At 55.5% G+C, this 24,241-nt stretch overlaps 9 protein-coding genes across 9 annotated transcripts; 3 read left to right on the top strand and 6 right to left on the bottom strand.

The window, feature by feature from the left end:
* Positions 1–153: 153 nt before the first annotated feature.
* Positions 154–765, bottom strand: CMQ_6632 (uncharacterized protein; the record flags this gene model as incomplete). The annotated part of the gene is made up of 1 exon (XM_014320318.1): positions 154–765. One exon carries the CDS (start codon positions 763–765, stop codon positions 154–156), a length of 612 nt encoding a protein of 203 aa, XP_014175793.1.
* Positions 766–1,470: 705 nt separating this feature from the next.
* On the top strand, positions 1,471–2,391 carry CMQ_7018 (uncharacterized protein; the record flags this gene model as incomplete). Its single annotated transcript, XM_014320704.1, has 1 exon — positions 1,471–2,391. The coding sequence occupies one exon, from the start codon at positions 1,471–1,473 to the stop codon at positions 2,389–2,391; it is 921 nt and encodes a 306-aa protein (XP_014176179.1).
* A 2,110-nt stretch (positions 2,392–4,501) lies between these two features.
* CMQ_6621 (uncharacterized protein) lies at positions 4,502–5,208 on the bottom strand (the record flags this gene model as incomplete). Its single annotated transcript, XM_014320307.1, has 3 exons — positions 4,502–4,583; positions 4,649–4,801; positions 4,856–5,208. The coding sequence occupies 3 exons, from the start codon at positions 5,206–5,208 to the stop codon at positions 4,502–4,504; spliced, it is 588 nt and encodes a 195-aa protein (XP_014175782.1).
* Positions 5,209–7,748: 2,540 nt separating this feature from the next.
* CMQ_6684 (uncharacterized protein) lies at positions 7,749–8,682 on the top strand (the record flags this gene model as incomplete). Its single annotated transcript, XM_014320370.1, has 2 exons — positions 7,749–7,860; positions 8,264–8,682. 2 exons carry the CDS (start codon positions 7,749–7,751, stop codon positions 8,680–8,682), a joined length of 531 nt encoding a protein of 176 aa, XP_014175845.1.
* A 406-nt stretch (positions 8,683–9,088) lies between these two features.
* Positions 9,089–10,327, bottom strand: CMQ_6505 (phosphatidate cytidylyltransferase; the record flags this gene model as incomplete). The annotated part of the gene is made up of 1 exon (XM_014320191.1): positions 9,089–10,327. The coding sequence occupies one exon, from the start codon at positions 10,325–10,327 to the stop codon at positions 9,089–9,091; it is 1,239 nt and encodes a 412-aa protein (XP_014175666.1).
* A 668-nt stretch (positions 10,328–10,995) lies between these two features.
* Positions 10,996–13,347, top strand: CMQ_6603 (ATP-dependent rRNA helicase spb4; the record flags this gene model as incomplete). The annotated part of the gene is made up of 1 exon (XM_014320289.1): positions 10,996–13,347. One exon carries the CDS (start codon positions 10,996–10,998, stop codon positions 13,345–13,347), a length of 2,352 nt encoding a protein of 783 aa, XP_014175764.1.
* Positions 13,348–13,482: 135 nt separating this feature from the next.
* CMQ_7015 (uncharacterized protein) lies at positions 13,483–14,603 on the bottom strand (the record flags this gene model as incomplete). The annotated part of the gene is made up of 2 exons (XM_014320701.1): positions 13,483–14,536; positions 14,596–14,603. The coding sequence occupies 2 exons, from the start codon at positions 14,601–14,603 to the stop codon at positions 13,483–13,485; spliced, it is 1,062 nt and encodes a 353-aa protein (XP_014176176.1).
* A 1,065-nt stretch (positions 14,604–15,668) lies between these two features.
* CMQ_6945 (uncharacterized protein) lies at positions 15,669–17,149 on the bottom strand (the record flags this gene model as incomplete). Its single annotated transcript, XM_014320631.1, has 3 exons — positions 15,669–16,097; positions 16,314–16,408; positions 16,489–17,149. The coding sequence occupies 3 exons, from the start codon at positions 17,147–17,149 to the stop codon at positions 15,669–15,671; spliced, it is 1,185 nt and encodes a 394-aa protein (XP_014176106.1).
* Positions 17,150–22,418: 5,269 nt separating this feature from the next.
* Positions 22,419–24,034, bottom strand: CMQ_6880 (methyltransferase type 12; the record flags this gene model as incomplete). The annotated part of the gene is made up of 8 exons (XM_014320566.1): positions 22,419–22,652; positions 22,709–23,057; positions 23,110–23,211; positions 23,273–23,313; positions 23,375–23,441; positions 23,505–23,546; positions 23,602–23,738; positions 23,822–24,034. The coding sequence occupies 8 exons, from the start codon at positions 24,032–24,034 to the stop codon at positions 22,419–22,421; spliced, it is 1,185 nt and encodes a 394-aa protein (XP_014176041.1).
* Positions 24,035–24,241: the final 207 nt, after the last annotated feature.

Genomic DNA, 24,241 nt, shown 5'->3' with positions numbered 1-24,241 from the left:
ACCCTGCATCTATGTCGGTGTTCCTTTCCACAAAGGACCCGTTTGGACATCTGCCAATGCCTTTGCATTGGACAGATGGTCGGGAAGCATATAGAGCGCCAAGCGAGCATATTTATGATTAGTAATCAAGCGATGATTTTTGACTCAAACAACTCAAACAATGGCCACAGGCTGTAGATTGCGCACGAGAGCAGCCAGCGGCTCCGGCCAGGCGGCAGCGGCAGCGGCAACACGGATGGCAGCCACAGTGGCCGGACGCAGGCCCGCGCGCCGGCTGCTATACAGATCAATGCCCTCGCGGGTGAAGAGGGTGGCGGCGAACCAGGTGACCGCCCAGCGTTCAGCCCCGTCGTCTCCCTCTGCCTCAGGGTCTTCGACCTCGCCCCAGCCGAGGATTTCCCAGTGCGACGTGACGAAGAAGAGCCAGCCCTTGCCGCGCCAGTCGAAAGCGCCGGTCGTCGAGGCCGAGGGTGTGTTGGCACCCTGGACAGTGTGGACTTTAGGTGTAGTGGTGGTGTTGGTGTCCAGATCTTCGTATTCGACCAGGTCCTGGTTGCCGCTCCGGCCAGCGGCCTCGGTGTAGGTGATGCGCACGTTCTGCGCCGTGCGCCACATGCTCAGCGTCGAGTGGGTGACAGTCCAAGTGCGCAGCAGCCAGGCTGGTGACGGAGCAACAAAGGGGGCTGAGGAGGCGGAGGCGTACTTTGATGGCGCGCGCAGGATCACAGAGGCCACATGGGTAGGCGGTTCAGCAGGCGATGGCATTGCGAAGTGGGGGTAGACGACGTATGAGAGGAAATAGAGGTCGTGAAACTGTTTGGCAACAGAAGTGAGGCTGCTTGAGCTGTCATTGTAGTCTGCTTAGTAATGAGGAGCTGCCCCTGGTTTCAGCTGTTTCTGCGCTTGCCCCTTCCAGTCGGTGGAGGGGTGGCGCTATTGACTCAGTGATATCTAAAATAGGAAGTTTCGACTATATCATCATGACTGGGTGGTCACGGCAGATTGCAACCTGTGCACAGTGTATTTGTATAGCTTGAGCTCACTTACGCTATAACATCGGCCAACAACAAAAACACGCGGACGGAGTTATGTCATGGTTGAGCCATCGTCGTGACACAGTCCGCTCTTCACGGACAAGGCTGCTGACTGTCGGGGCTCAGTAGCAGTGCGCACGGGCCATTCTACCCACGTGACGAAAGAATGCGCCAAGGACGAGACTCTTGACCTATCTTGTTATCCGCAGCCAAAATCGAAGCAAAGAACCATTCGACCAGCATTCTTCTTTGCCCGCATTCTCTGGCAATCCGTGCGGCTCCTGCCTTGAACGATACCGGGGTGCAAGCCGCCAAGTGGCCGACTTGGCGAGAGCGTCTTCTGTATGGGAAAGCTGAGCTCTCGTCCCAACTGCACTTGCCGTCCTCACTCACGCCTCACGACCCACGAATCACGCCGCACGCCTCACGCTTGGCCATGGCGTCTCCGGACCGCGCCACCGATCCGGTAGACGGGAGCGATGATGTGCTCTCTGACGACGAGCTCGACGCGGCCGCCATCGCTGCCGCCATGGGGTTTTCCAGCTTCGGCTCCCAGGTGCACCCGAATAAGAAGCGACGGTTCAACCCGCGAGCCGATGCGGTCGTGGCAGCTGGTGGCCAAGGCAGCGGCGCCAACACGGTCCCGGTGGCGCAGCCTCGAGCGCTGTCCAGCCTGCCGCTGCACCCGCCATCGCGCCCCGTCGGCGGTGGCGATGACTGCCCGCATCGGGAATCGGACGACGACCGCTCTGGTGCTGCTGCGCACGAGGCTGACGAAGACTGCGCGCCACAGTACATTGATACGTCGCGGCCCGTCGGCGAAGTGCGGCACCTGGGCGAGGTACTTCGGGAGGGTGACGACGGCCAGCCCGCGGACGATGCGACAGTTCCGCAGGCTCTCATCGACGCCGTCCTCGCCGCTGGGAATGCCGCCTACGGCATGTCGACAGCGGCTGCGGCTGCGGCTGCGGCTGCGGCTGCAGTTACCACGGCTGCGACGGCCAGCCAGCTGGACGGCAGTGCCTCGTCCACGGCGCGGCATTGCGACACGGCCGGCCAGCTACAGGTCCGCGCCATAGACCGCCATGGCTTCCGGTCCGACCTGACCGCCGCAGGCTCTGAGGAGGGCGGCCATCCAGGGACCGTAGCTCCAGGCAGCTACGGCAGCGGCAACGGCAGCGGCAGCCGCGGTGCTGGACGACCGCCTTGGTGGACCAACTATTACGACGCGACCAGCAACGAGAACCCGTGGGCCCGGCGGGAGATAGACTTGGGCCTGACAGCCTGCGGCAGCTGGCTCTCTCGAGATGGCGGGCGGCACCAAGGGCCGGGGCTCGCTGCTACTACACCTCTGTGAGATGGAAGAATGGAGGGCCGGAAGAGAGACGCAGAAACTGCGAAATTGCTGCTGGACGACAGGACAACTAAGGCATTCGACAGAAGACACCGGAACAGAAACTGTCTATCGACCAACGGCTTGGATGGAGACTGAGGCTTGTCTCCTGCGCAAATCTCTTGACTGTTTTTCATTTTCCATTTTATTGCTTTCAATCATCCAGGTATGCGGCACAGAATAAAGAGAAACTTACGATTCGACGAACGATGAAAGTCCAACGGTTTTCCTCCTCTCTTTCACCCGCATGCAATTTACTGCACGGTATTTTTGGTCTTGTCGCCCAGCTCCGTTGCATTTCCTGTTTTGCTCTGCAGACTCACTTACTCTGCCCATGTCTCTGGCTTTCGAATCGACGCTTAACCGGTTTCGCTTCAGCAAATTGCCTCTTGTTGGCCGCCAATCACGTGATGTTATTTGTTATTTTCAGGGGGTAAACAAACCGGAACAGGATTGGGACGACAGAGGCCCGACCGAGCTGCTGGTGCCCGACGGCGGGATAGAACCGGTGCGCTCTTCTAGCACAGTCCTGGGCCCGATTGGTGTGCCTTTTATTGTTAAAAACGTCTTGCAGGTGGCACGGTATGAATTTCTACTTGGCTGGGAAAGAATGTTTCGAAAAGATGGGGAAATATCACAGCCCAACAAGGGCTAGGCAGCAAAGGAGGGCAATGAGGGGAAGGGCTTCCATCCTCTTCTACCACAGAACGCCGGCCATGCTTTGATTACAAAGAATTAAATGGGTGGCGCCAGCTGAGACTGGCGGACGGCCGTACTGTGGTTACGATGTGCTCCTGCTGATCCGAGAGGCCTACTGCTGTACAAATATCACGAGAGCCAAGAGCCAAGAACGAAGGATAGATAAACCAAGACATGACCCAAAAGAGAAAGCTGCTCGCCACAACCACCTCTCTCCGACCAATAAAAAGGCCGGTTGCCTACAAGACTGTCCCAAAGCAGCTTCTATCCACCCCCTTCTGCCTCTGTCCCTTCCTCATTCAGCCATCCTCAGAGACTTGGATGGCCTGATACGGACTACAGGCTTTGCCCTTGCTACAGTGCCAATGGTTCCACAGTTCAATGAAATACTAGGAAAGAACGCTATGAAGTACGAGTAACGCCCCTACAACATCTCCGTTTTCCGCGGCTGTATCCTGCCTTCCGTTTCTCCGGCCCCTCCTCGTCCTCCAGTCTCCGTCTGCACGTCCGTCTGTCCCCGTGACCGTCTCGCTTCCCTCCAGCCCATTCTGGCGGTCAAGGGTCCATCTCCAGGCGCTGGCACAGCCCTTCGGCCTGCTAAGCGCCCTGCCATGTGGCCCAGCGGACAGCACACCCCCCCTCCTCCGTCGCTTCTGCACCGCTTTGCCCTCGGTCTCTTGCAGCTCGAAAGGGAGGGGCGTGTGCACAGCCAACAGTGCAAGCTACTGCAGCCCTGGCGCTTGTCGATGACGCTGCCACCCTCCTGTCGCTCTCGCACCGCCAAATTGGCGTTGTACTGTACTTCCCTGCAAACCTGGCCCCCAGATCCGTTATTGCTAGCCCAATCATAAGTCATAACGTCGTGGAACAGTCGCCCCGCGCGGCAAGATCCGGCCAAAGGAAACATCAGCAGAAAAATAGACACCCAATCTGCCCAAAAGTTCCCAGAAAATAGCGCCTCCACTGCTTCCACACCCCCCTCAAGGGCTATACCCAAAACATAGCCGCTGCTCGGCCAGCTGGCTCGCCCCCAACTTTTGGCACCCGCTGTCATCTTGATCGCCTGCTGCAAATCGAATAAACGCGAATAAAATGTCGAGAGTGAGCCCACAGTCCCGCAAAAAATCGAGATTCAAACCAGGGAACAGGGGAGTGCTGCCGGAAATTGATGGTGGTGGGGTGTACGGAAAATGCAGCCTTATTTTGCCCCCCCCTCCCCCCCATTCCTGGTCGCTAGAAAGACAAATAAAAAAATAGGATAGTGAAACGACACGCGAGAAATAAGATCCCGGGTAATGGTGTATAACAACAAAAGGAACGCTAAAGCAGGGGCTCGGTTCGGGGCGCATTTCGCGTGGCGGCTGAGGCTCAAATTTTAGTACTCTGGGGAAGGGTACCGTTCGCGAGCCTTCTTGTACTCCTTGGAGTGCTTCTTTGACGCTTTTGCGTTTAGCGATCTATTTTTTGTCGTAAGTCAGCGTCCATTGCTTTCACACAAGGTCAGGCGTCTGCAACAACTTACGTCAATTTCTTCTGCGACCATTCAAGGTTGGCGCGCACTTCGCGTGCATCTTGTCTTCCCTCGGCGAACCGCGTGTGCATCTTGGCAAGACGCGCTTGCGCCTTTTGCTGCAGCTCCAGCAGCTGGCGCTGCTTGTCATTCAAGAGACCAGACCTGTTTGTATGTCAGTAACGAATCAAGTTCTGCTCATTCTCCAGCTCTGCTCACGTGTGTGCCTGTTTTGCGACACTCATGTCCAGCGGAATGGGGTCGAACGCGTTACTGAAGCGATCTTGCATGTACTCGTTGAAGTCCACGCCGCCAGCAGACACTGAGCTTTCGTAGTCGCCATGCATGCTACCAGCATAGCTAGCTGTGGCAGAGTAACCAGGGCTGCTGTAAGAGACACCACCAGATGCGGAACTGACAGCATTTTCTGATTCCGGTGGTGAAACAGAGTATGTGCTGTGACCTCCTTGGTAGCCTTGGTAGCCCTGGTAATAGTCCGCATACCCGTCTTTTGCTGGAACGGGCATAGGAAGAGCCTCCGTGTACATTGAAGAGCCGTAGGAGGGAGACATGTTGAGAGTATGTTTAGTTTAGAGAAGATGGAGATAGATAGTACAGTGTTTGTAGTGGTATTTTGTGTCTGCCGTTGCTATTGGCAAAGGCTTGTGGAAGTGTAGTAGTGTAGCTGGGAGGGGAGGGGAAAGAAGTTGATGCTGTGAGGAGAAAATAAAAAAAGGAGGGAGAAAGAAGAAGGGAGAGTGAGCTCGAGAAAGGAAAAGAAGAGTCATATTTATACTTTTCTTGAGCCATCCTGACCGGCACGAGCTCGGCTTCTTCATGACAAAGGGGATAAGAGAAGATGAGTCTATTCGTCGATGACCAGAGCAGAGCACGACCCCGCTTGCCGCTGGGGGGATTGAGGCCGAAGGACGGAACCGAAGATGGCAAGAAAAAAGCTAGGAATTGTCAGCAAGCAACAAGGACGGGTGAAGGGTGTGGGTGGTGGCAGGGTCAAGACGGACGGCAGGGGGGTGGAGGTGGAGGTAGAAGGTGGCAGGTACAAGCATAGCTCAGACACCGTTGTCAAGGTGTGTACTATGTATATCTAGAGCAGTCGGCTTGTCATTGCAAGTCCTGTCGAACATGCTCGTTGTGGAGCTAGCGTTTCTGCATCGAACAGAAGGGGAATGGAGGGAGGTGTGGCGGCTTATGGGGTGATTTTCGGAGGCAATTGGACAGGGAGCGACTGCTCGGATTGGATTGCAGGCTGCTTCTACCTGATCACATAAAAAGGCGAGTACCAACAGCAAGGGCCGGGAGAGAGGAAAAGATACCGTGTAGTAAGAGCACCACAGGTGTGGGTAGAAAGACGTTGTCTGATTTAAGGAAAAGCCAGCTAGACAGGGGGCCGGGCGTGTAAGTTGAAAGGACTATGGGGGGGGTTGACGAAAAAAAAGCAGAATACAGTCTTTGTTTGACGATCGACTAAGTGGGTAACAGATAGCACGAAGCAGAGAAGAAATCAAAACTAAAAAGGCCACGAAGCCGCCGCAGGGACCGACGGACGCGTGAAGAAGGGTGGCAGGGGGCGTGGGAGGACGGAGACCAGGATGCGGGATGGCCAAATACGGGGTGGGAGATGGACAGAGGTGACGTTGCCAGGAAACGAAAAGAGCAGAGACGCGGGCAGCGAGACAGGGTTGAGCGCCAAGCGCAAACAGCCAAGCTTCCAGGGTTTGTGAGAGATGGCCAGAGGAAGAGAAGAGGGGGGGTGGATGCAGTAAAAGAAGGGAGGCAAAGGTGAGGGACAAAAGCGAGACGAAGAGGAAAAGAGGAAAAGACGGCATAGAAGCTAGCAAAGATGCGTGATGGCAAGCGGAGGTAGGGGCAAGCGAGAGAGGCAACATCCCAAGGGCAATGGTACTTGTATTGTAGATGGTTGCATACGAGGGGGGGGGGAGGGCAGGGATAGCGGTGGGTATAGACGATGGGCCGGGGCACAACGAGGGCTAGACTGGTATGGGCGAGGGGGGAGGCAATAATCTTCTGGTTGGCCGTGTTTTTGTTCGTGGTGTCGGTCAGGACTTGTTGCTGCTTTCAGGATCCCGGGCTCTGCATTCGGGGCGGATGGTTAGCCGGGCGAGGGTCTGCAGCGAGAAAGAAGACAGGGAGGCAGGCAGCAGAGAAGAGAGGAATACCGAATACCGGTCAGAGGCGGTGCCGGTTTTTGGGCAAGAAGGCGACGACAGAAGGCGCAGAGAACGGATGTCGAAATGAGGGTCCAGCGGCAGAGGAAGAGACAGGACGATGATCCAGAGGGCTGGGCAGAAACTAAGGAGCACTAGGGACAGGACTAAACAAGAGAAATGGCAGGGAGAAGCGCGAGGTGGCCGAAACGGAAGGACAGAGGGAAACGGAGGCAGGACCAGGTTTAGCTGCATGTGAGAGGACGGGAATACGTAAGATACGAGTACGGAGTACTGTACAGTACATACGAGTAGGCCTGCAGGCAGGGCGAGAGCGAGGTGGAGGCCGACAAGTGCGGCGGAGAGAGTGGCCTGTGCCACTGTGAGGGATGGTACATAGTATCTGGAGGTTCGCTTGCATGGGCGGGTTCGATTCGTGCAGGTCGTTCCTTCCCTGTGCTTCCCGTGCTTCAGTCGTCCGGTGGCAACGGTGACCGTCTTTTCGTCTGTTGGGGGGCTGCATGCTGCTGGGCCGTTTTTGCAGGCAATCAATTGCCCTGTGTCGCTATGTGTTTATTTAGCACCTTCTACTCCGTACAGGTGCCTGTTTTGTGCGGCGGAGCCGGGAAACAGACCGCTGACTGGCTGTCTGCTTGCATGAAAAGAGGGCAGAGGAAAGGGTGGGAAATCGAGGCACATGGCAGACCACAGCACCACAAATTGGCAAAAAGGAACGACGGGCAGCAAAGTCACAGCACAAGATCCATGTCCATTATGCCAGGCTGCTTGCAGTCAGGCACGAGTGCAGCTGTTGGGCACGTTTCCTCGTTTTCCTTTTTTAGTTTCAGCTTCGGTTTTTTTTTTCGCCTTTTTATGCGTTTCTTGGTGCCTTTACCACCCTCAGGCGGCCAGCCGTTCGTTAGCAAATGGCGGGGATTGCAGGCGAGACAGACGACCGCGAGATGCAGAGGCTTGGGATCCGGACGGCCACTCAGTGGACGGCGGACAGGCTCCGGGCAGTGCAGAGCGGATTGAGTTGTCGAAGAACAAGGCGGCGAACGAGCGAGGGTGAGACGAAAACACCCCCCCGTCCTCCACATCAGCCTCCTTCCTTTGTTGCGGTGCGACTGGCTGGTCGAAGTAGGAGGGGCTGGTGGAAAGGAGGGGCTCTATTTTCCACTCTACATGGTAAGATACCAGTCCGGTAGAGAAAGCGACGGAAACGTACATAGCACAGGGACGGGATTTCGATAATTTTCATTGGGCAGACACGAGGCGAGATGAAATGGCTTTCTCGGCTTCTGTTTTGGGGGAATGAAATTCTACTACTCCGTACATAGTGTGCAATATCGATTGGCTTTTATCGGGCGGGATTCTTGTTTTTGGCCAGGACACGGCGGAAATACAGGTGCATGGTAGCGAAGACTACAGAGGGGCCCAGCGAGAAAGGAGGGGGCGTGTCGGTATTCGGCCAACGACGGCAGCAGCACTAAGAGAGCGAAGGAAAGAAAAACGGGGAACGCCAACGGCCTCGAACGGGAAAGTCTGGGACCGGTACGGAGTAAGGCCAAGAGACATACGAGCGAGACGGCCGGAAGAAATGGCACTGTCGACAGGAGCCTGCGCGATGGAGCGGAGCGAAAACGGATTGGGCGCCGGGGCAGCAGGCCGCTGGGACCGGAGGCCAGCCAATCAGGCCGAGAGGCTGGCGTGATGGGGGGAGCAGACCGTGGTGCTGCTGCTGCTGCCGCTGTTGTGCAAGGTGAGATTGGGAGACATGCAGGAGCTGCAGGTGGCGGAAGGAACGCCAGGGCATTCAGGCGCACGGAGTCACGGCTAGCTGCGCCCCGAATGGATTAGTAATGGAGATCGACTAGTGCAGAGGCTGGGCACAGCACAAGAAAGCACAAGCAATACGGAGCGACGGAGAGATACCCTGTACATGGATGCACACGGCGCTGCAGAGCCCAAGGGGGCCCGAGGGCGAAGGTGTGGATTGGGTGCCGACCGGCTTTTCTCGCTCGTCCGGGCCACAACGCATGTCAGCACGACCAGGACGGGCGCACGTCTTACGATAGGGCGCAGTGATGACCCGTTCGGGCAGCAGCGGCAGTGCGCCTTTTGTCGGACAGGTAGTCTAGCCAAGAGGTATTGTTCTATGGATGTAGAGTACATGTGAAGTATCCGGGGAGAGGTGTTTTGCCAGGCGCAAGTGGGAGTCGGACGAAGCTGTATGCTCGTATGCAGTAAACAAGCACAGGCACGTCTATCCAAACACGCGCAAGAAAGCCCAGATGCCGGCGCCGCTGAGCACGGGAATGGTGAGGTTGTCGTCCCAGCCGAAGAGGTCGACAACCTCGCTGGCAGCGGCGACGAAGCCGGACCAGACGCTGACAATGGCAAGGGCGAGCCGGCCGGAGACGCGGGTGGTGGCGGCCTCGCCGAGGCCGAGAAACGCGGCGGCCACAGGGGGGAGTCCGAGATGGCCGCGGAACTGAAAGCCGTCGTCGCCGGGCATGGGTCCGACATGGGGGACGAGCCAGCCCCAGAACCAGGCGGCGGTGGCGATGCCGACAGCAAAAGCAGCAGTCGAGCCAGCAAGCGACTTTCCGCGTCGGAGCCGCGGCGTGTAGCTGCCCCAGAGACGGCCAAAGGTGCTGGCGGCGGTGTCGCACCAGCTCAGCAGCATGACGCTCACGACGGCGACGTCCTTGGGCAGGGCATACAGCACGGCCCAGGCGCCCAGCAGGTACCAGATCACGCCGTTGTAGCCGGAAAACTCGCTCTCGCGCATGAGCGCGCCCAGCAGCCGGACGTAGAGCCGGTTGGCGGCCGGCCAGCGGTGCCGCAGCACATCGACGCTCGCAATCGGCACCAGGGCGCCCATCAGGAACGGACAGACGGTGCGGGTCTGTGTGCCCGACGCGTACAGCCAGGCGACCAGCAGTCCGATCGACACGTGCAGCGCCTTGCGCGGCACCTCGTGCCGGTGCACAAACGACCGCCAGTGCCGGTGGATCGGGATCAGGCCCAGTGGACTCGGACTGCGGCTAAAGTCCCGCCAGCTCCAGCCGCCCACCGTCCCGTTGTTTTCCTGTCCGGGCGGCTGCAGGTGGCCGTCGGTCTGCACTGGCTCCAGGGCCGGCTTGGCTTTTTTGGCCGTCTTGGCCGTCTTGGCCGTCTTCTTCTTTGGTGTGGCCTCGTTGTCCACGGCCTCTGTGTCTGCCCGTCGCGTGATGATCGGACTGCGACTCCGGGTCCGTCGTCGCCCATTCTCGGCGCTGTCCGTCTTGGCACTGCTTCCGCTGGCCCTCCTCGGCGTCGCCTCCTCCTTGACCGGTTGCGGCGTCGACAGCCGCTTCCGTGCCGCTCGCGTCATCGGACCACTGTACGAAGCCGAGGCCGAGGTTGATGACTCTTGGCGCTCAGACGGCGTGGGACTGGGCGAGATGACGCGCGTGGCCGGGATGTCGCTGCGCCGACGACGCTGGGTGGTGACCGACATGTCCGTGTAGGGAAAGGGAGGCAGGACGGGCGAGCTGATGAGGCCGCGCAGCAGACGTCCCGGGTGACAGAGACGGAGAAAGGGCCAGCAGCTGGTGCTGGCGAGGAGAGAGGACGAAGAGGACGAGAGCGGCGAGGATGCAGAGGACAGAGAGGCCGGCGAAGAGGCAGACGAGGGGGAGAGCGAAGAGCCGGACGAGGCCGAAGAGACGGAAAGGGAACGATGCAGCCGAGATTCTGGCGGCAGCGGCAGCGGGGCCAGAGCTGAGAGCCAGACGGACTGCGATGCGTGCGCAAGAGCTGTCACAAGGGGAACTAGCGAATCCACGGTGACAGACTCGGCTGCGGCAGAGTCGGGCTCGGCCACGTTGCAGGCGGAAGAAGAGATGTAAGATAGACTCCGTCAGATACGACGTAATTTCAGGAGTGGACCGTCGGAAATCTGTTCTCTTTCGGCGCCGAGTTGGGACAGACGTCTGTCGAGCTGGATGTCTGGCGAGAGAGGAAGAGAACGAGGTGAGGGAAAGAGGCCTGCGCCGGAGAAGAGAAAGTGTGCAGCACGCGCTCGGACTGGCTGCTGCGCCGGTGGAGTTGAGTCCAAGACCGGGAGGAGGAAAAAATGCGCGAGAGAGAGTGGGCGGACTGGTCGGAAGGGCGCTTGCCGTAACAATGAGCACGTGCAACCAGCCGCAGTGTCTCCACAAAATAACTGCGTATCGCTATCGGGAAAAGGAAAAAGATTCAGACGGCAAGACCGAAGCTGGATACAAGTTCGATTTCTGCCTCACATCATCACCCATGGCTCCCGTCAGCCGCAACGCAGCAAAACGAGCGAGCAGCAGTGCGCGGTCGTGGGAGGCGGCCGGCCTGCCGGACTGGTGTCGGGACGCGGTCGCCAGCATGGGTTTCAGCGAGCCGACGCCATCGCAGGCGGCTGCGATCCCGCTTTTCCTGGCCAACTCAGACGTCGTCGTGGAGGCGCCGACGGGCAGCGGCAAGAGTCTGGCGTTTCTGCTGCCGCTGGCGGCACGACTGCTGCGGCCGTCCGACGGCGAAGGAAAAAAACCGCCAGGGCCGATCAAACGGGGCCACGTGGCCGCCGTGATCCTGGTGCCGACTCGCGAACTGGCCGACCAGCTGCACCGCGTGTTGCTGGATCTGCTGGCCTTCCACCCGGCCACGGCAGCCGTGTTGCCGCACGTGTGGCGAGGGAGCAGCGATGCGAGCAGCAAGGACAAGATCAAAAACAAAAACAGGACCAACAAAAACAAGACGCAAAAAACACCGGCTGCCAACGGACTGCAGATCGTCGGCGACCTGGACGAGGAGCAGGCCGGCAACCTGTCGAATCGACGACGCCCCGAAACGACCACGGCCGTGCTGGTGCCGCAGCTGGTGGTGGGCGGCACGGCGTCAAAGCCGGCCGACGATCTGGCGCGGTTTGTGCGTCAGGGCAGCAACGTGCTCGTGGGCACGCCCGGTCGTCTGGCTGAGCTGCTGTCGAGTCGTGTCGTCAACGCAACTGGCTCGTTCGAGGCCCTCGTTCTCGACGAAGCCGACCGCCTGCTCGACCTCGGCTTTGCCGCTGACCTGCAGCGCATCCTCGCCTTTGTGCCCAAGCAGCGCCGCACTTTTCTCTGCTCCGCCTCGGTCAACGACGCCATCGGCGAGCTCATCAAGGTCAACCTGCGCAACCCCAAGCGCGTCGTCGTGCGCGTGCAGACACGACGACGGGAGGGACTCGATACCACCGACGGCACCCTCTCCGGCACCGACGAAAAAAAAACTCCCGCCAGCCTGCTCAACACGTTCGTCGCCGTGCCGTCCAGCCACAAGCTGCCGGTCCTACTGCGCCTGCTCGAGCACGTCGACCCACGCCCGCTGCGCACCCTCGTCTTCATGGCCTCGTGCTTCTCTGTCAAGTACTACGCCGCCGTCCTTGCGCCCGCCGTGCCGCCCGGCTACTCCGTCGTCTCGCTGCACGGCAAGCTGGAGCCGCACGTGCGCGAAAAGGCTTTTGCCCGCTTCCTGGCCGCCACGTCGCCCTGCGTCCTGCTGACTACCGACGTTGCTGCTCGCGGCCTGGATGTCCCCCAGGCCGATCTCGTCGTCAACATTGACCCGCCCACCGATCCCAAGACCTTTTTGCATCGCTGTGGTCGCACCGGCCGCGCTGGCCGTCGCGGCCTGGCCGTCACCATGTTGCGGCCGGGCCGCGAGGCTGACGACTATGTCACCTTTTTGCGCGTGCGCAAGACCCCCGTCGAACCGTTGGCTGATGCTGTCCCGAGTCTGGCCGCTGCTGTCGGTCTTGGTCCTGCCAGCGATCCGGATGTCGCCGAGGCTGCCGCCTTGGCCCTCACCCGCTCCATTCGCCGACAGGTGCGCGACGACCGCGAGCTGCATCAGCTCGGCCAGCGTGCTTTTGTGTCGTGGGCCCGCGCTTTTCAGGAACACCGTGCTAGCTCCATCTTTCGTGCTGCCGATCTCGACTGGAACGACCTCGGCCATGCCTGGGGACTCGCCCGCTTGCCCAAGATGCCCGAGCTGCGTGCTGCTGGCATCACCGACCGTTCGCTCGGCCTTGGCCAGCCGGGCTGCCACCCTGACGACGCCGCCATCGATGTCGACGCCATCCCGTTTCGTGATCCGGCCAAGGAGAAGCGTCGTCGCGCCGAGCTGGCCGCTGCGGTTGCTGCCAAGGCCAAGGCTGCCGCCGCTGGGCCACAGGACAACCAAACCCCTGCAGAATGGACCACAGCTGCCGAGGCTAGGAAACGCAACGCCCCCTGGAGCGCCCGTCAGGATCGCGACACCCTGCGTGGCGATCGCCGCGACAGGAAGCGTCGCAAGCGTGAGGCTGAACGCTACGCCCTCATGACGCCTGCCGAGCGCGCAGAGGCCGCCAAGACGGACCTGCTCGTCGCCCAGGTCCGCCGACAGACCCTGGCTGCTGCTGCCGCCGAGGCTGCCGCCGAGGCAAAAGAAGCTGCCGACGAGTTCGCTGGGTTTGCTGACTAAGGGTCGTGCAGCGTTGCCACGACAGGAAGGAGCGGAAGGAGCACACGTGTTTGGGTTAGACAAAATAAGGGACATCTGGGCTGGCGTTGAAATCTGTAATACACTCTGTTTAGACCATTGCTCGGGCCATCTGCATCAGCGTCTGTGGCTCCTCTCCCGTGCATGTCTGTCTGCATGTCGGTCGTCCGGCCTGGACTGTTTGTCTGCCCGTCTGTCCTGCGACCGGTGTCGACGTCTACTCTCGCTGCTGCGGCCGCCCTGTAGAGAAAAGTCCTCGAGGCTGTTGCCGCTGTCGCTGTCGCTTTCGTGTCGATGGTGTCTCCGCCTGCTCTGTCGTCCCTCTGTCCCGTCGTCCGCATCGTGCTCCTTTTCCTCGCGTCGTCGTCGCCGCTCTCGTCGTCGCTCTCGCCGCTGCCGTCGCTCCTCGGCCTCCATCGCCGCCATGTCGGCTGCCCGCTCCTCCGTCTCTCGCTTCCGTTCTTGCGTGAGCGCCCGCACAGCTGCCGCGCCCTGCCGCATGGCCGCCAGCGGGTCCGCCAGCACAGACGATGGCAGCGGCGGGTGGCGCGGCCGCTGCTGCTGTTGCTGTCTCGGCTCTTGTTCAGCCTGTTGTCTCTTGGCCTTGTCGCCACCTCCGGCATACCACGCCTCAAACGAGCCGTTGTAGCCGGCCGCATCGGCGAACCGCATGTTGAGCAGCGCCCCATCCGTCGGTGGCCCTCTTGCCTGTCTGCCACCCCCCGACGGCTGGGGTGCCTCTCCAAATAGGTCGATGTGGCCGGTACCGTCCACGATCGGCCGGCTGGCCGCACCGCCACTCTTGCTCTTGCTCTTGACTGGTCCGGTAGCCTCCAGGCTGCCTGGCTCCATCTCTGCCCGCGCCAACCGCATCTCAAAGTCTGTGTCGTCCTCGCCGTGTCGCTTGCGCTTCTTGGCCGCCCACGGCCGCTGGCTCCCGGCAGCCGCTGCGCTGCTAGATGCACCAGAGCCAGAGGGCCCGCTGATTGCTGTCTGATCCTCTTCTGGCACCGCTTCGCCTCTTAGGATGGCCTGACGACGCGCCGATTCCGTCTCCTTGCGTCGTCGGTCCTCGTCCGCCTCGCGTGCTCGGGCCTCGGCCTCGTCGCGCCGGACTCGCTCAATGTTCGCTGCATTGTACACGTTCCACGACTTCTTTCCGAGAAGTTTCCTTCGTGCGCCAGTTAGCTGGCAGTTCGGCTTTCACAGGAGAAGATCAGGGGAACGTACAGCGGCATTTTCAAGCTATTGCTGTTGACGGTGGGACAAAGGAGATGCCAAATCTGAGTCCAGTAAATCCCGGTTTACCCTGCGTGAATATTACGTAAGCAACGAGCCTCTTTCTGCGCCGGGTGGCCATTTAACCACAAATGAGGTTCAAAAGGAAGGAGCAAAAAGGAGTCGTCCACGCAACAGCGCGAGCCCCAATTCCAGTCAATTGGATAAAATGTCAAAACTAAACAGCATGCGTCGGCCGGGAATCGAACCCGGGGCCTGTCGATGGCAACGACAGATTTTACCACTAAACCACCGACGCTCGACAAGGATCTGTACGAAAAATTTGCTAGAAATAGTAACCATATACTCCGTATACTTACGGCTGTTGCAGTGCATGCTTACTGGCATTAAGACTGGCACTACGGAGTAGGACCCTGTAAATTGCTTTCCGTAGGCCTTATTGCAACTTATGCCGCGGCCCACGAGCTCTGTTACCGACGATATCACGAACCTGGAGCACTAACAGGAGCATTTTCGGAGCTTCGTCGAGTTTTTCAACAAGAATAGACTAGGACACCGAACACTATCTGTCTATGCGCGTTCCTACTTGTCCCTACGGACGACTTAGAACGTCTCGTCAACACCGCGAAACAGTGGTGCCGCGACTGCTGCAATACATAATTTTCTTTGCCTGTAAGCCTACACTGGAATCTGAGTTTGTACGTACACACTGTTTCAATCCATTCGCAGACCCTTAATCGTCTGTTTATCAACGAGTGCATAGTCCTTGACAAGTTGCCTTGTGAAAAGAATCCCGCTGGGTCCAGCAGTGCCACCACGTCAGGCGGCGTCCGTTCCGTCCATTTCAGTATCCCCGTGGCCAGCTTTGAACCGGGCAGTCTTTTCAATTTATTGTTAGAGGAGTCACCACCCTTTTTTTGGATTGATTCCGTGTTCATCGGTTTCAACTATAATATGTGGGCGGTTTTGTTTTCCCAAAGGCTTTTTTCGGCTTTATTTTATAATTCATCAGTTATTATCTCAACAAAATAACGAATACACAGAGCCTAGAACAATATTCCGCCTCATTGCCCACTGAATCCCTCTGGCCATGAAATCCTATGTTCGTCATCATTGCTCCAGTATCCTCGGCCGCCCTTTTGGTAGATTTCGGACCTGGCGTCAAATGACTTTTCCATAACATCGTGTTCATTTTCTGTATCCTCCAGCTCTAGCTCTGACTCAGGTGCAGTTTCAGAAAACAACTCGAGTAGGCTGTACCGTTTCAGGCGGTCCTCATCCCAGAGCACATATGCCTGTTCCCGGAATCCAGCATTGTGGTTCATCATGAGCGAGCTATGGAGGGGCAGTTCTTTGTTAGCTGCCCACCATGCCTCAAAGGGGCCCCTGTCGACATCATGCCGAGGCTCCGATGGTTCAAATAGGGCGTCTCGTTTCTCTTTGGAATAGTCTTCTAGCGGCGTATCATTGACGCGTCGGTCTTCCGCGTATAGCTGTAGGAGTGTCTCGTGCAGATCCGTTCTGTCGGATGTAAACGTAGACGCCAAGAGTTGATGCTTGGCATCGTACGTCGTTTCTATCAGGAGTTGATGGACAAAACAAAGGCTCTGGCCTAGCTGGAAAGACATATCACACAAGTCAGTACATGTGCAAACAAACAAAAACGTACTTTGAAGGAGTAAGGGTTTGGCCTTCGTTTTATTTCTTACCCAAGTTTGTCTTGAATAGTTCATGTAGCCCGGAGTGAGATAGTCCACGCTCATCTCGCCAAAGAAAACGTCATGCGCAACAATGTCCCGGGAGGCTATGCGAGTGAATATGTTAGCACGAGAAATCAGAACAAAATACCGTAAGAGAGAACAGGGTCAAAGAGGATGAAGGCACCTTTTGAAAATTGAAGTTCGAAAAAGTCTTGCACGCAACCAATCTGCTCGTTTTCCCACGCCGGAAACGTCCGCAAAAACGAGGCACCGCAACTCGTTTCTTCATCTGGTGAGTCAGAGCGTGGAAAGTAGCGAAAGTACAATTCCATCCGGTAAAAGGCGCGACAGAAACGAATGTATTCCTTTGATGAAAGAGACACGCTCTCTCCGCTTTGTGCAGGCGAGATTCGTGAAGACAGATGTGTCCATGCACTGGTCGAAAATCCCATTACGAAGCTGTGGATGACGTCGTGTGTGTGGCTCATCTGCGACAACAGTGGGAACGGCATCGTCGCCAACTGGCTTGCAAGCGTCCTTATCTGAAACTCTTGCGCCTCTTGCGATTCCGTGTACAGTTCACCGTTAAGCTTGTTGAGCAGCGTCTGGACCTTTGGGGCGGTTCGTGGACCAAGACGCGATCCTTCCATCACTGCAATTGCGTAGGGGAGCAACTCTGGGGCGATCTGTCGCTGCAAAATGTCAGCTGCGACGTGTGGGTTTTCCTGGAAGCTGGTGTGGACATGGTGACAAGTGAGCAATGCCGATGACAAGTTCTGCAAGCTACCAACATGCTGCAACACTGCGTTGACAATTTCGCACGGAAGTTTTGTAATGATAGACATTGCTGATGCTGAAAGTTTTGACGTCTTCGTCCCTGTTGCTAAGAAGAAGTGAAGAGTACGATCAAGATGTTCTGACTGGTAGATACTCGGACTCGAAATTGATGCTCTGCGCCGCCACTTCGCTCCATAGAATATTTAGCGTCTTTCTCAGGGGTTGTCTGGATTTTTTTTCAGCGCTTAGGCGCCCCTTATTGGCACCGGCCGTTAACGCCCACCTACACCCGCAGTTCAGAGCGCTTTTAGCTCCTTCACATTCATTGGCTCTCATGGCCAGAATACAACAATGTATCTTACGTTTCGTGTCCTTAACATAGCCTAAACCCAGCCCCGACCCGGCCGCATCCCCGGCCTCGCGCTTGCCACTAGGCAAATGCTGCGAGATGGACAGGCACAACAGGAAACCGTTGCTATAGGTAATCTAACTGATAACTGAAGCATCATCGGCACGGCGTACCTAGAGCATTAGCTGCATGTTTATGACAGTACGCCTATATATCTAGCAATTCCTTGATATTGTGGTGATGAAATTATTGTGTTTTAGTAGACTATGCCGGGGTGTCTTACCTACTTTCCGTCCTCACTAAATACCATGTCTTTGCCCTCCTACATCTAGTCTTTGTATAAAGCTCGCAGCCGCTTTCTCACTCTCTCCACGCTTTTGCCGAAGTTCGTAAGTCGTAAAGCCAAAACTAACGTAAAAGTTGCGTTGTCGCCGTTGTCTATTGGCAGTCGGTACGCATGTTGCTGAGATAATCCATGCAAGTGATCTGAAGTCTTAATCGCGTGCTCAATATTTCTGTGAAGAACTGCTGACCATTGCGGATAGATCAGTGCAAGGCCAAGTGGCGTCATGTATGCTCGTGGACCTTCCGTTAATTTGGCCCGACCCGGTAATATTAATGTGACGTATACTTCCTAGGACGTTGCGTGTACCCAGGTTCGTCATTAGTGTTAGACGTAAAAGGTCGATAGATTGATGTTACCATGTTACTTGTTAGATCGTCCAAGAGGCGGGATATTCGACAGGGTCTTTTATTGACTGCTAATTGTGTTGATACACTCTGTGTTCTGCGGTTCTCACTTTTGCGTTAACAGTCTTGCAAGATACTGGGAAGAACATGGAATGGGTAACACTATATAGCCTGGTCCACTTTAGCGCACAAGCACCCTCACTGTTAACTAGCTTTATACTTTTGATGCCTTACTTTAGACGCACGGGTTATTAGTGGTGGTGCTTTTGGTGAATCGAAAACGAGGTGAAGGGGGTAGGAAGGTGTCAAGCATTGGAATCCGCCACACTGTGGCCCTTCCGCCCCACTTGGCCGTACGGGCCTGTAATTGGTCAGAAGGCACAAAAGCGGGGCCTGACACTAGTATTAATACGGATCCCCAGAAGGGTCGCGATGTATCTATTTCTTCCTTAGTACACAACACTCTTTCGCCCACACTAGACCCTATTCAGCCTCCTGCTCCTCACAGTGCATCACGTTATATGACCGCTACGTATAGCCTCCTTTAACCTTCACAGAAGGTAATATCAAGCGAAATCCTAGACTCTTAAACTTAAAATGGACGGCACAAACTCCTAGGTCCACATTTAAACATCGAATGATGCCATTGCTCTTCACCTTACTGTTCACTTTGCTCCTAATTTGAGGACTATAACCGGGTCACACATTCCTGTTAAGGGCTTCTCGCGTCGCTTTAGATATGCGCTAGAACCAAAAGCCACCACGCCAGCCATCGGCTAGATGCATTCGCTTGTGGCAAGATGGGCACTTGGAGTTAGCCCAGCCTAGAGAAAGAGGGAGACATACAGGGTATCGACTAAGAAAACGTGCTTATATGATATTTAATATCCTACCGCCAAAAGCGTAACGGGAACTAGTTCTCTCGTTAAGAGAGAGAAGACCAATCCTGTCATGTTAGCACTGGCTATGCAAGACGATAGCGAGGTGGCACATGCCTTCGGAATTCGCGGATACTTGGTTGGACACCGATGTGGATAGTGCTTGCTATTATCTTTGAGATCCCGTGCGTCCTGTAGGGCCACTAACGTCGTCTTCCAATAACCGCAAGTTATCTAGGGTTTGGGGCGAGATGGATTGGTACGGGCGTTTGTATTCTACTCTGTACAGAGAACGGAGTTGATGGAAAGGGGACGCACTAAGGCGTTGTGGCTCTTCGAAGCTGTTATAAGATGATTTTTTTTATTCCTGTGTTATATTCTATATACGGGCACCCGTACAAAAAGTAACCACTGCTGGCTTATGCAGTCTTGCGCAAGTGTAGGGCACACCTATAATGTTTTCCCTTGGCGATTTGTGCAGCGGTGTTGTCACTGCGGTCGATTTCGCGGAGTTTTTTCTCAAGATAGGCAACAAACTAGTCTCGCAACTCTTGGTCTGTGTGAGGCTTTAAGGCCTTTGGAAGATCTAGTAATAATGATTCAGTAGTCGGTATAGGTTTAGATGAGTTATGCGTCCTTTTTGAGGCGCTATATTGTCTAGTAAGTTTCATTGTACTCCTCTATATAAGTAAAACCGCCTCTTTAGACATAGACTGTGCCGTCCTCCTAACCCCCTAGGCGGAGCTTTACTAAATCGTCCAGCCTGGTCGACCCATCTGACCGAACAACGTCTTTCTCCATAAGCACCAGCCCTAGAAAGGTGCAGAATATGAGCGATGGCGCGGTGTATGGCCAAAAGTCGCGGCAAGGGTGCTTCAATAATGGTTGTGTTCAAGAGCGTGCGCGTCACAGGCAGGCCTTGGATTCGTTTGATAAAGGGTTTGCTGAAAGAGTCAATCCTGTACGTTCCGACCGAGCCCAGCACCTCTTCGAAATAGACCTTGAAGTTGCCAAAAACTTTGTGCATATCATTTGTAAGCATGAGTGCATTTCTGGGTTGGTCGATTTCAACGCCTTCAGCAAGGCTCTCACCACCAATGTCAAACATATCAAGGAGATTCAGCGCCGTTTGTTTCGACTCGGTCTTTGTCGTTAACATTGGATAGAATGGCCTTAAGTTTGGCATAGAAACTTACAAGCTCCGGATTAGCATCCGATTCGGCTTTAGTCAAAGAATGTGGAAGGATGTGTGCTACTTCCAGATCACTAAAACCACCCTCGTTTGACAATAGTTGGCCAGTGTCGTCACGATCCTGGTCACCATCTCTATCCGACCGTGACATCGCTTCCGTCTGGTCAAAGAGGCGAGTTATCACACAGCGATGCTGGTCGCGCTCTAGGCAAATGCCCCGAAGCGCAGCTACCCGGTCTGGGGTTCCCACCTCGAGGTGCCCCGACCTAAGTCTTTGTATGGCAGAGTAAAATGCGGGCGTAGGCTGTCTTGTTTCATTAGCCGCCATTTTCACTAGACGAGAAGTAAGTATCTCAAGTATCGTGCCAGCGGCTGTGTCATAAAGAGACAGCACGGACATGGCAGAAAGTAGCCTTCAAACAAGTACTTCGCAAAGTTCTTGAAGTCGCCGGCCAGAGCACCGCAATCAATTGCCCCTGTCCCATCCAAAGAGATACCCATTGAGTCAAAGAAAACCTGGAGAAAGCTGTCCTTGGATAGCTCCGAACGGGCATATTCGTAGGTGTATTGGATCAAGAGGGGCCAGCTGTACGGCTTGTCGCTGCCAAGGACAGCTTTGAACTATTATACAATCTCGTACAGCCTGCTCTTGCCTCGTGCTCGCCTGCTTGGATCTAGGCCGGGGGTTTCGAGAAGTCGATTACATCCTCGAGGGAGGACTGGCCATGGTGACTGGCCATGACGGCGTTATGTTTCGGCTGGGTTTATGAAGTTGCACAAGGCGACAGAATGAGATATGGGTACTCTGCATGGAGTAAGAAGCACTACGATAAGAAGATAACCGGTATGTACTCCGTATTTTTGTTAATGATCGGACCAATTTTCAACGCAAGCAGCGAGAAACATCGGGTAGGTATTTCGTCTTTACCGCCTTTGCTCCACTATAACGAACTAATAGAATCATGCTAATATCTCCGCCTAGCTAATTTTTTGTTTTTGGCGTACGGAATACATACGATCTAGTAGGCTGTACTCACTAAAATCTTATGTATGGAGCACTTAGCAGGAGTAGGTTATACACCGTTGTTTTGGCTGTGTCGAATGGTGGAGGTATACCCCGTAGACTACGGAGTAATTATGGCATAGACACATTCATCGAGCGAGAGGACGGACACCGCTACGTTGCATCAAACGATATAAGCAATAGCAAAACAAGGATTAGACTAGCCAAGGCCATCGTAAAGCAAAAGTCCATCGTGCGTCGCGGGACTGCCTCCTATGGGACCGAAATAGCTACGTCGAAATGTTCTCGGGAGCATTTGATAAGAGCCAGCTGGAGTTGAAACAGCCAAGGTTAGCCGAGGAACGGCCGTCATGGAGGTGGCGAGAATAGTGCACATCATCGAGACACTACCATTGCGGGAAGCTCTGAAGTTTCCGATGCCTCGCAGGTTCCGGATTGACACTGTTCATTCCTACCTCGTCGTTTCGCCAGCTGGCCGTGTCATTGGCGCTTTCAAGATGACCAGGGAACTACTGGAGGCAATGCAGATGCGACCAAGACACAGCAATCTCTCTGTCCGACTGGCAATATTCTCCATCGCTATATCTTCCTACGATTCTAAGACGCCATGCAGCTTCCATGGAATGCTGATCTACCTAGATCCAGCCAAAGCGAGAGACAGTGGCCTAAGCGGAGCGCGGCAGCAGACTGGCACTATGAAAGTTATGGGTCGAGGTGTTGCATAAAATATGGACGAGTACCCAAATGCGTTTGATGATATGAAGTCTCTGTGTCCGAAGACCAGATTTATACTGTTTGGGGATACAGTGACGTTAAACTCTGCAACTCTTGCAGGAGACCCAGACTAGTCTTACAATTCCATTATATCTGTCTACGAAGATGCTATCGATATATAGATTGCCGCATAAATATTAACGTACAATATTAAATAAAGGTTAAATCGACCCAGAAATGCTCATTACACGGCTGACAGAAGGTGGATAGAAAGACAAACATGATTACTCTTGGAGGTACTACAACTTCCTGTCTCTACCAGCCTAAGCTGAAGACGGCCACGACCACGAGGATCGGCCTGCACCAACTATAGAAGAGCTTTGCCCTTGTATGTAGGTAATACAAGAAGTGGATTTCTTTAGCTAAGACAGATTGTGCGTACACCGAGGGCATATTTTCTAATTTGCTTCGTCAAAGAATACTGCCCTAGTTAAGCCTCTGGCTTCTGGCCGTACACCTGCTTTGCACAGTAGTAGGCATGCACGTTCAGGCTGCGCATCTCCTTTCGTACCAGCGCGGAATAGATAGTGGTCTGCTCCGGCGTGAAGCCCACTGCGTTTGCCAGTCGGCCGATCATGCCTTCTGTGTCAGTTTCCAGCATGGCGCGACAGTACAGCCCAATCTCCTTGAGTTTGGGGTCTTTGGGCCATTCCGAGTAGGGAACCTGCCATGTTAGGAAGGCAGACACTGATACAAGAAAGGAAGACAAAATAAACACACCTTATATGACGTCTCGGAAATGTTGACGAATCCAGCGGCATCTATGGCTGGCCGCGTTAGGTCATCTAGTACCGTACAAATCGACGGCTTGAGGCCCATATTCTTGGCACCCTCAATAGCAATACGTTTCCAATCGTAGGTGGCCGTGGTCTCGCTCATGGTACCGTCGTCGCTGCGGAAGAATCCGTCGTTGTCCAATGACTCAAGCCAACCGCCCGGCTTCAGGGTGCGGTAAGCCTGCTCAAACAGCCACTTCCAATCGTGGACGGTGCCAGGCACCCATCGGATGTGGATAAAGTCAAAGTGGTTTTCCGGGAAAAGCCAAGGCTTGTTGAAGTCGTCAATCATACTAGGGAAACCCAGCCGTCAGCTTTCTGTCACACCTAGCTTCAGGGACATACGAGAAATAGCACAATTTCACGTTGGGCGGCACCCATGTCGGCTGTATGGGCGATATGTCGGTGCCGATTATCTCGGCCTCGGGATGCGCGTCGGCAAAGTCTCTAATATGAATGTGAGTGTTTGGAGCCGACGGAAGCAGGCGCATGGAGGGGGAAGACATACATAGCCCAGGACCCTGTGCCAGTACCAAGGTCAAGAACTCTCTTCGGGGAGTTTGAGTATCAGTACCATTCTTCGCGATATGGAAAATATGTAAGGCCCTACTTCAATTGGCTCTTTTAGCGGCGGCCCGTACAACTTGCCATCTAGTAGCAAAGTGAGCACGTGGTGCCTGAATGTTGTTAGCTGTCAGCCTTGGCTCCGCGAGGGGAAAGGGACTGCGTATCGTTCGCACCCAATGTCAAGAAGGTTGTTTTGTGCCTGATCATTGGAGCCCCTGTAATGCGTCAGCGTTTTCGGATTGGAGGAAGGAAGAAATCTGTGAAGAGTACCAGTAGTGGTCTCCTATGGAATCGCTGTGGTATGTCCGACCGTTAAGCGTGCGATATTTTACGATAGATGATGTGATCGATGCTGTAAAGGATGAATGTTCGTCTCCCATAGTAGAGTCGGCGTCGCTGTCGCTTGCCTGCAAGAGGGACCTATTATTAACCTGGCCATCGGAACAAGAGAGCAAATAGAGTGGGGTTGAGCCCAGACGCAGAGGCATACCTCAGGCACATTGTCAACAGCCTCGATGAAGTCAGTAACAGTCTGTGAAGTTGACGGGTCAGCGGTGGCGGCTGTGACGACTGTGGGAGGAGTAGTGCCCCCAGACATGACCCCAGACGTGCCCTTGGCAGGAACAGTCTCTGTCGGTACAGTCTGAGTTTGGGGGGTGGCTACAGCTGGGGGTGGCGAAGAAGTCCTGGGCCCAGCCATCATAGATGATACAGCAGTTTGGAAAGTTGAGAATTCTTGTGGCGGAGAGCGGGTCAAGTAATGTGCCAAGGTTGCCTGTTATACTCCGCACCATGCAGAAAATGCACGGGGGTAGGCCGGGAACAGTCAGGCCATTAACTGCTTGATTCAGTGGAGATTGACGTGAACATGAGCCGAGGTATACCGAAAGAGGATGGACTCCGAGTTTAA

Source organism: Grosmannia clavigera (genome assembly GCF_000143105.1).
Source record: "Grosmannia clavigera kw1407 unplaced genomic scaffold GCSC_108, whole genome shotgun sequence".
Classification (NCBI taxonomy): Eukaryota; Fungi; Ascomycota; class Sordariomycetes; order Ophiostomatales; family Ophiostomataceae; genus Leptographium; species Leptographium clavigerum.
This window is presented reverse-complemented; position numbering and strand designations above follow the sequence as displayed.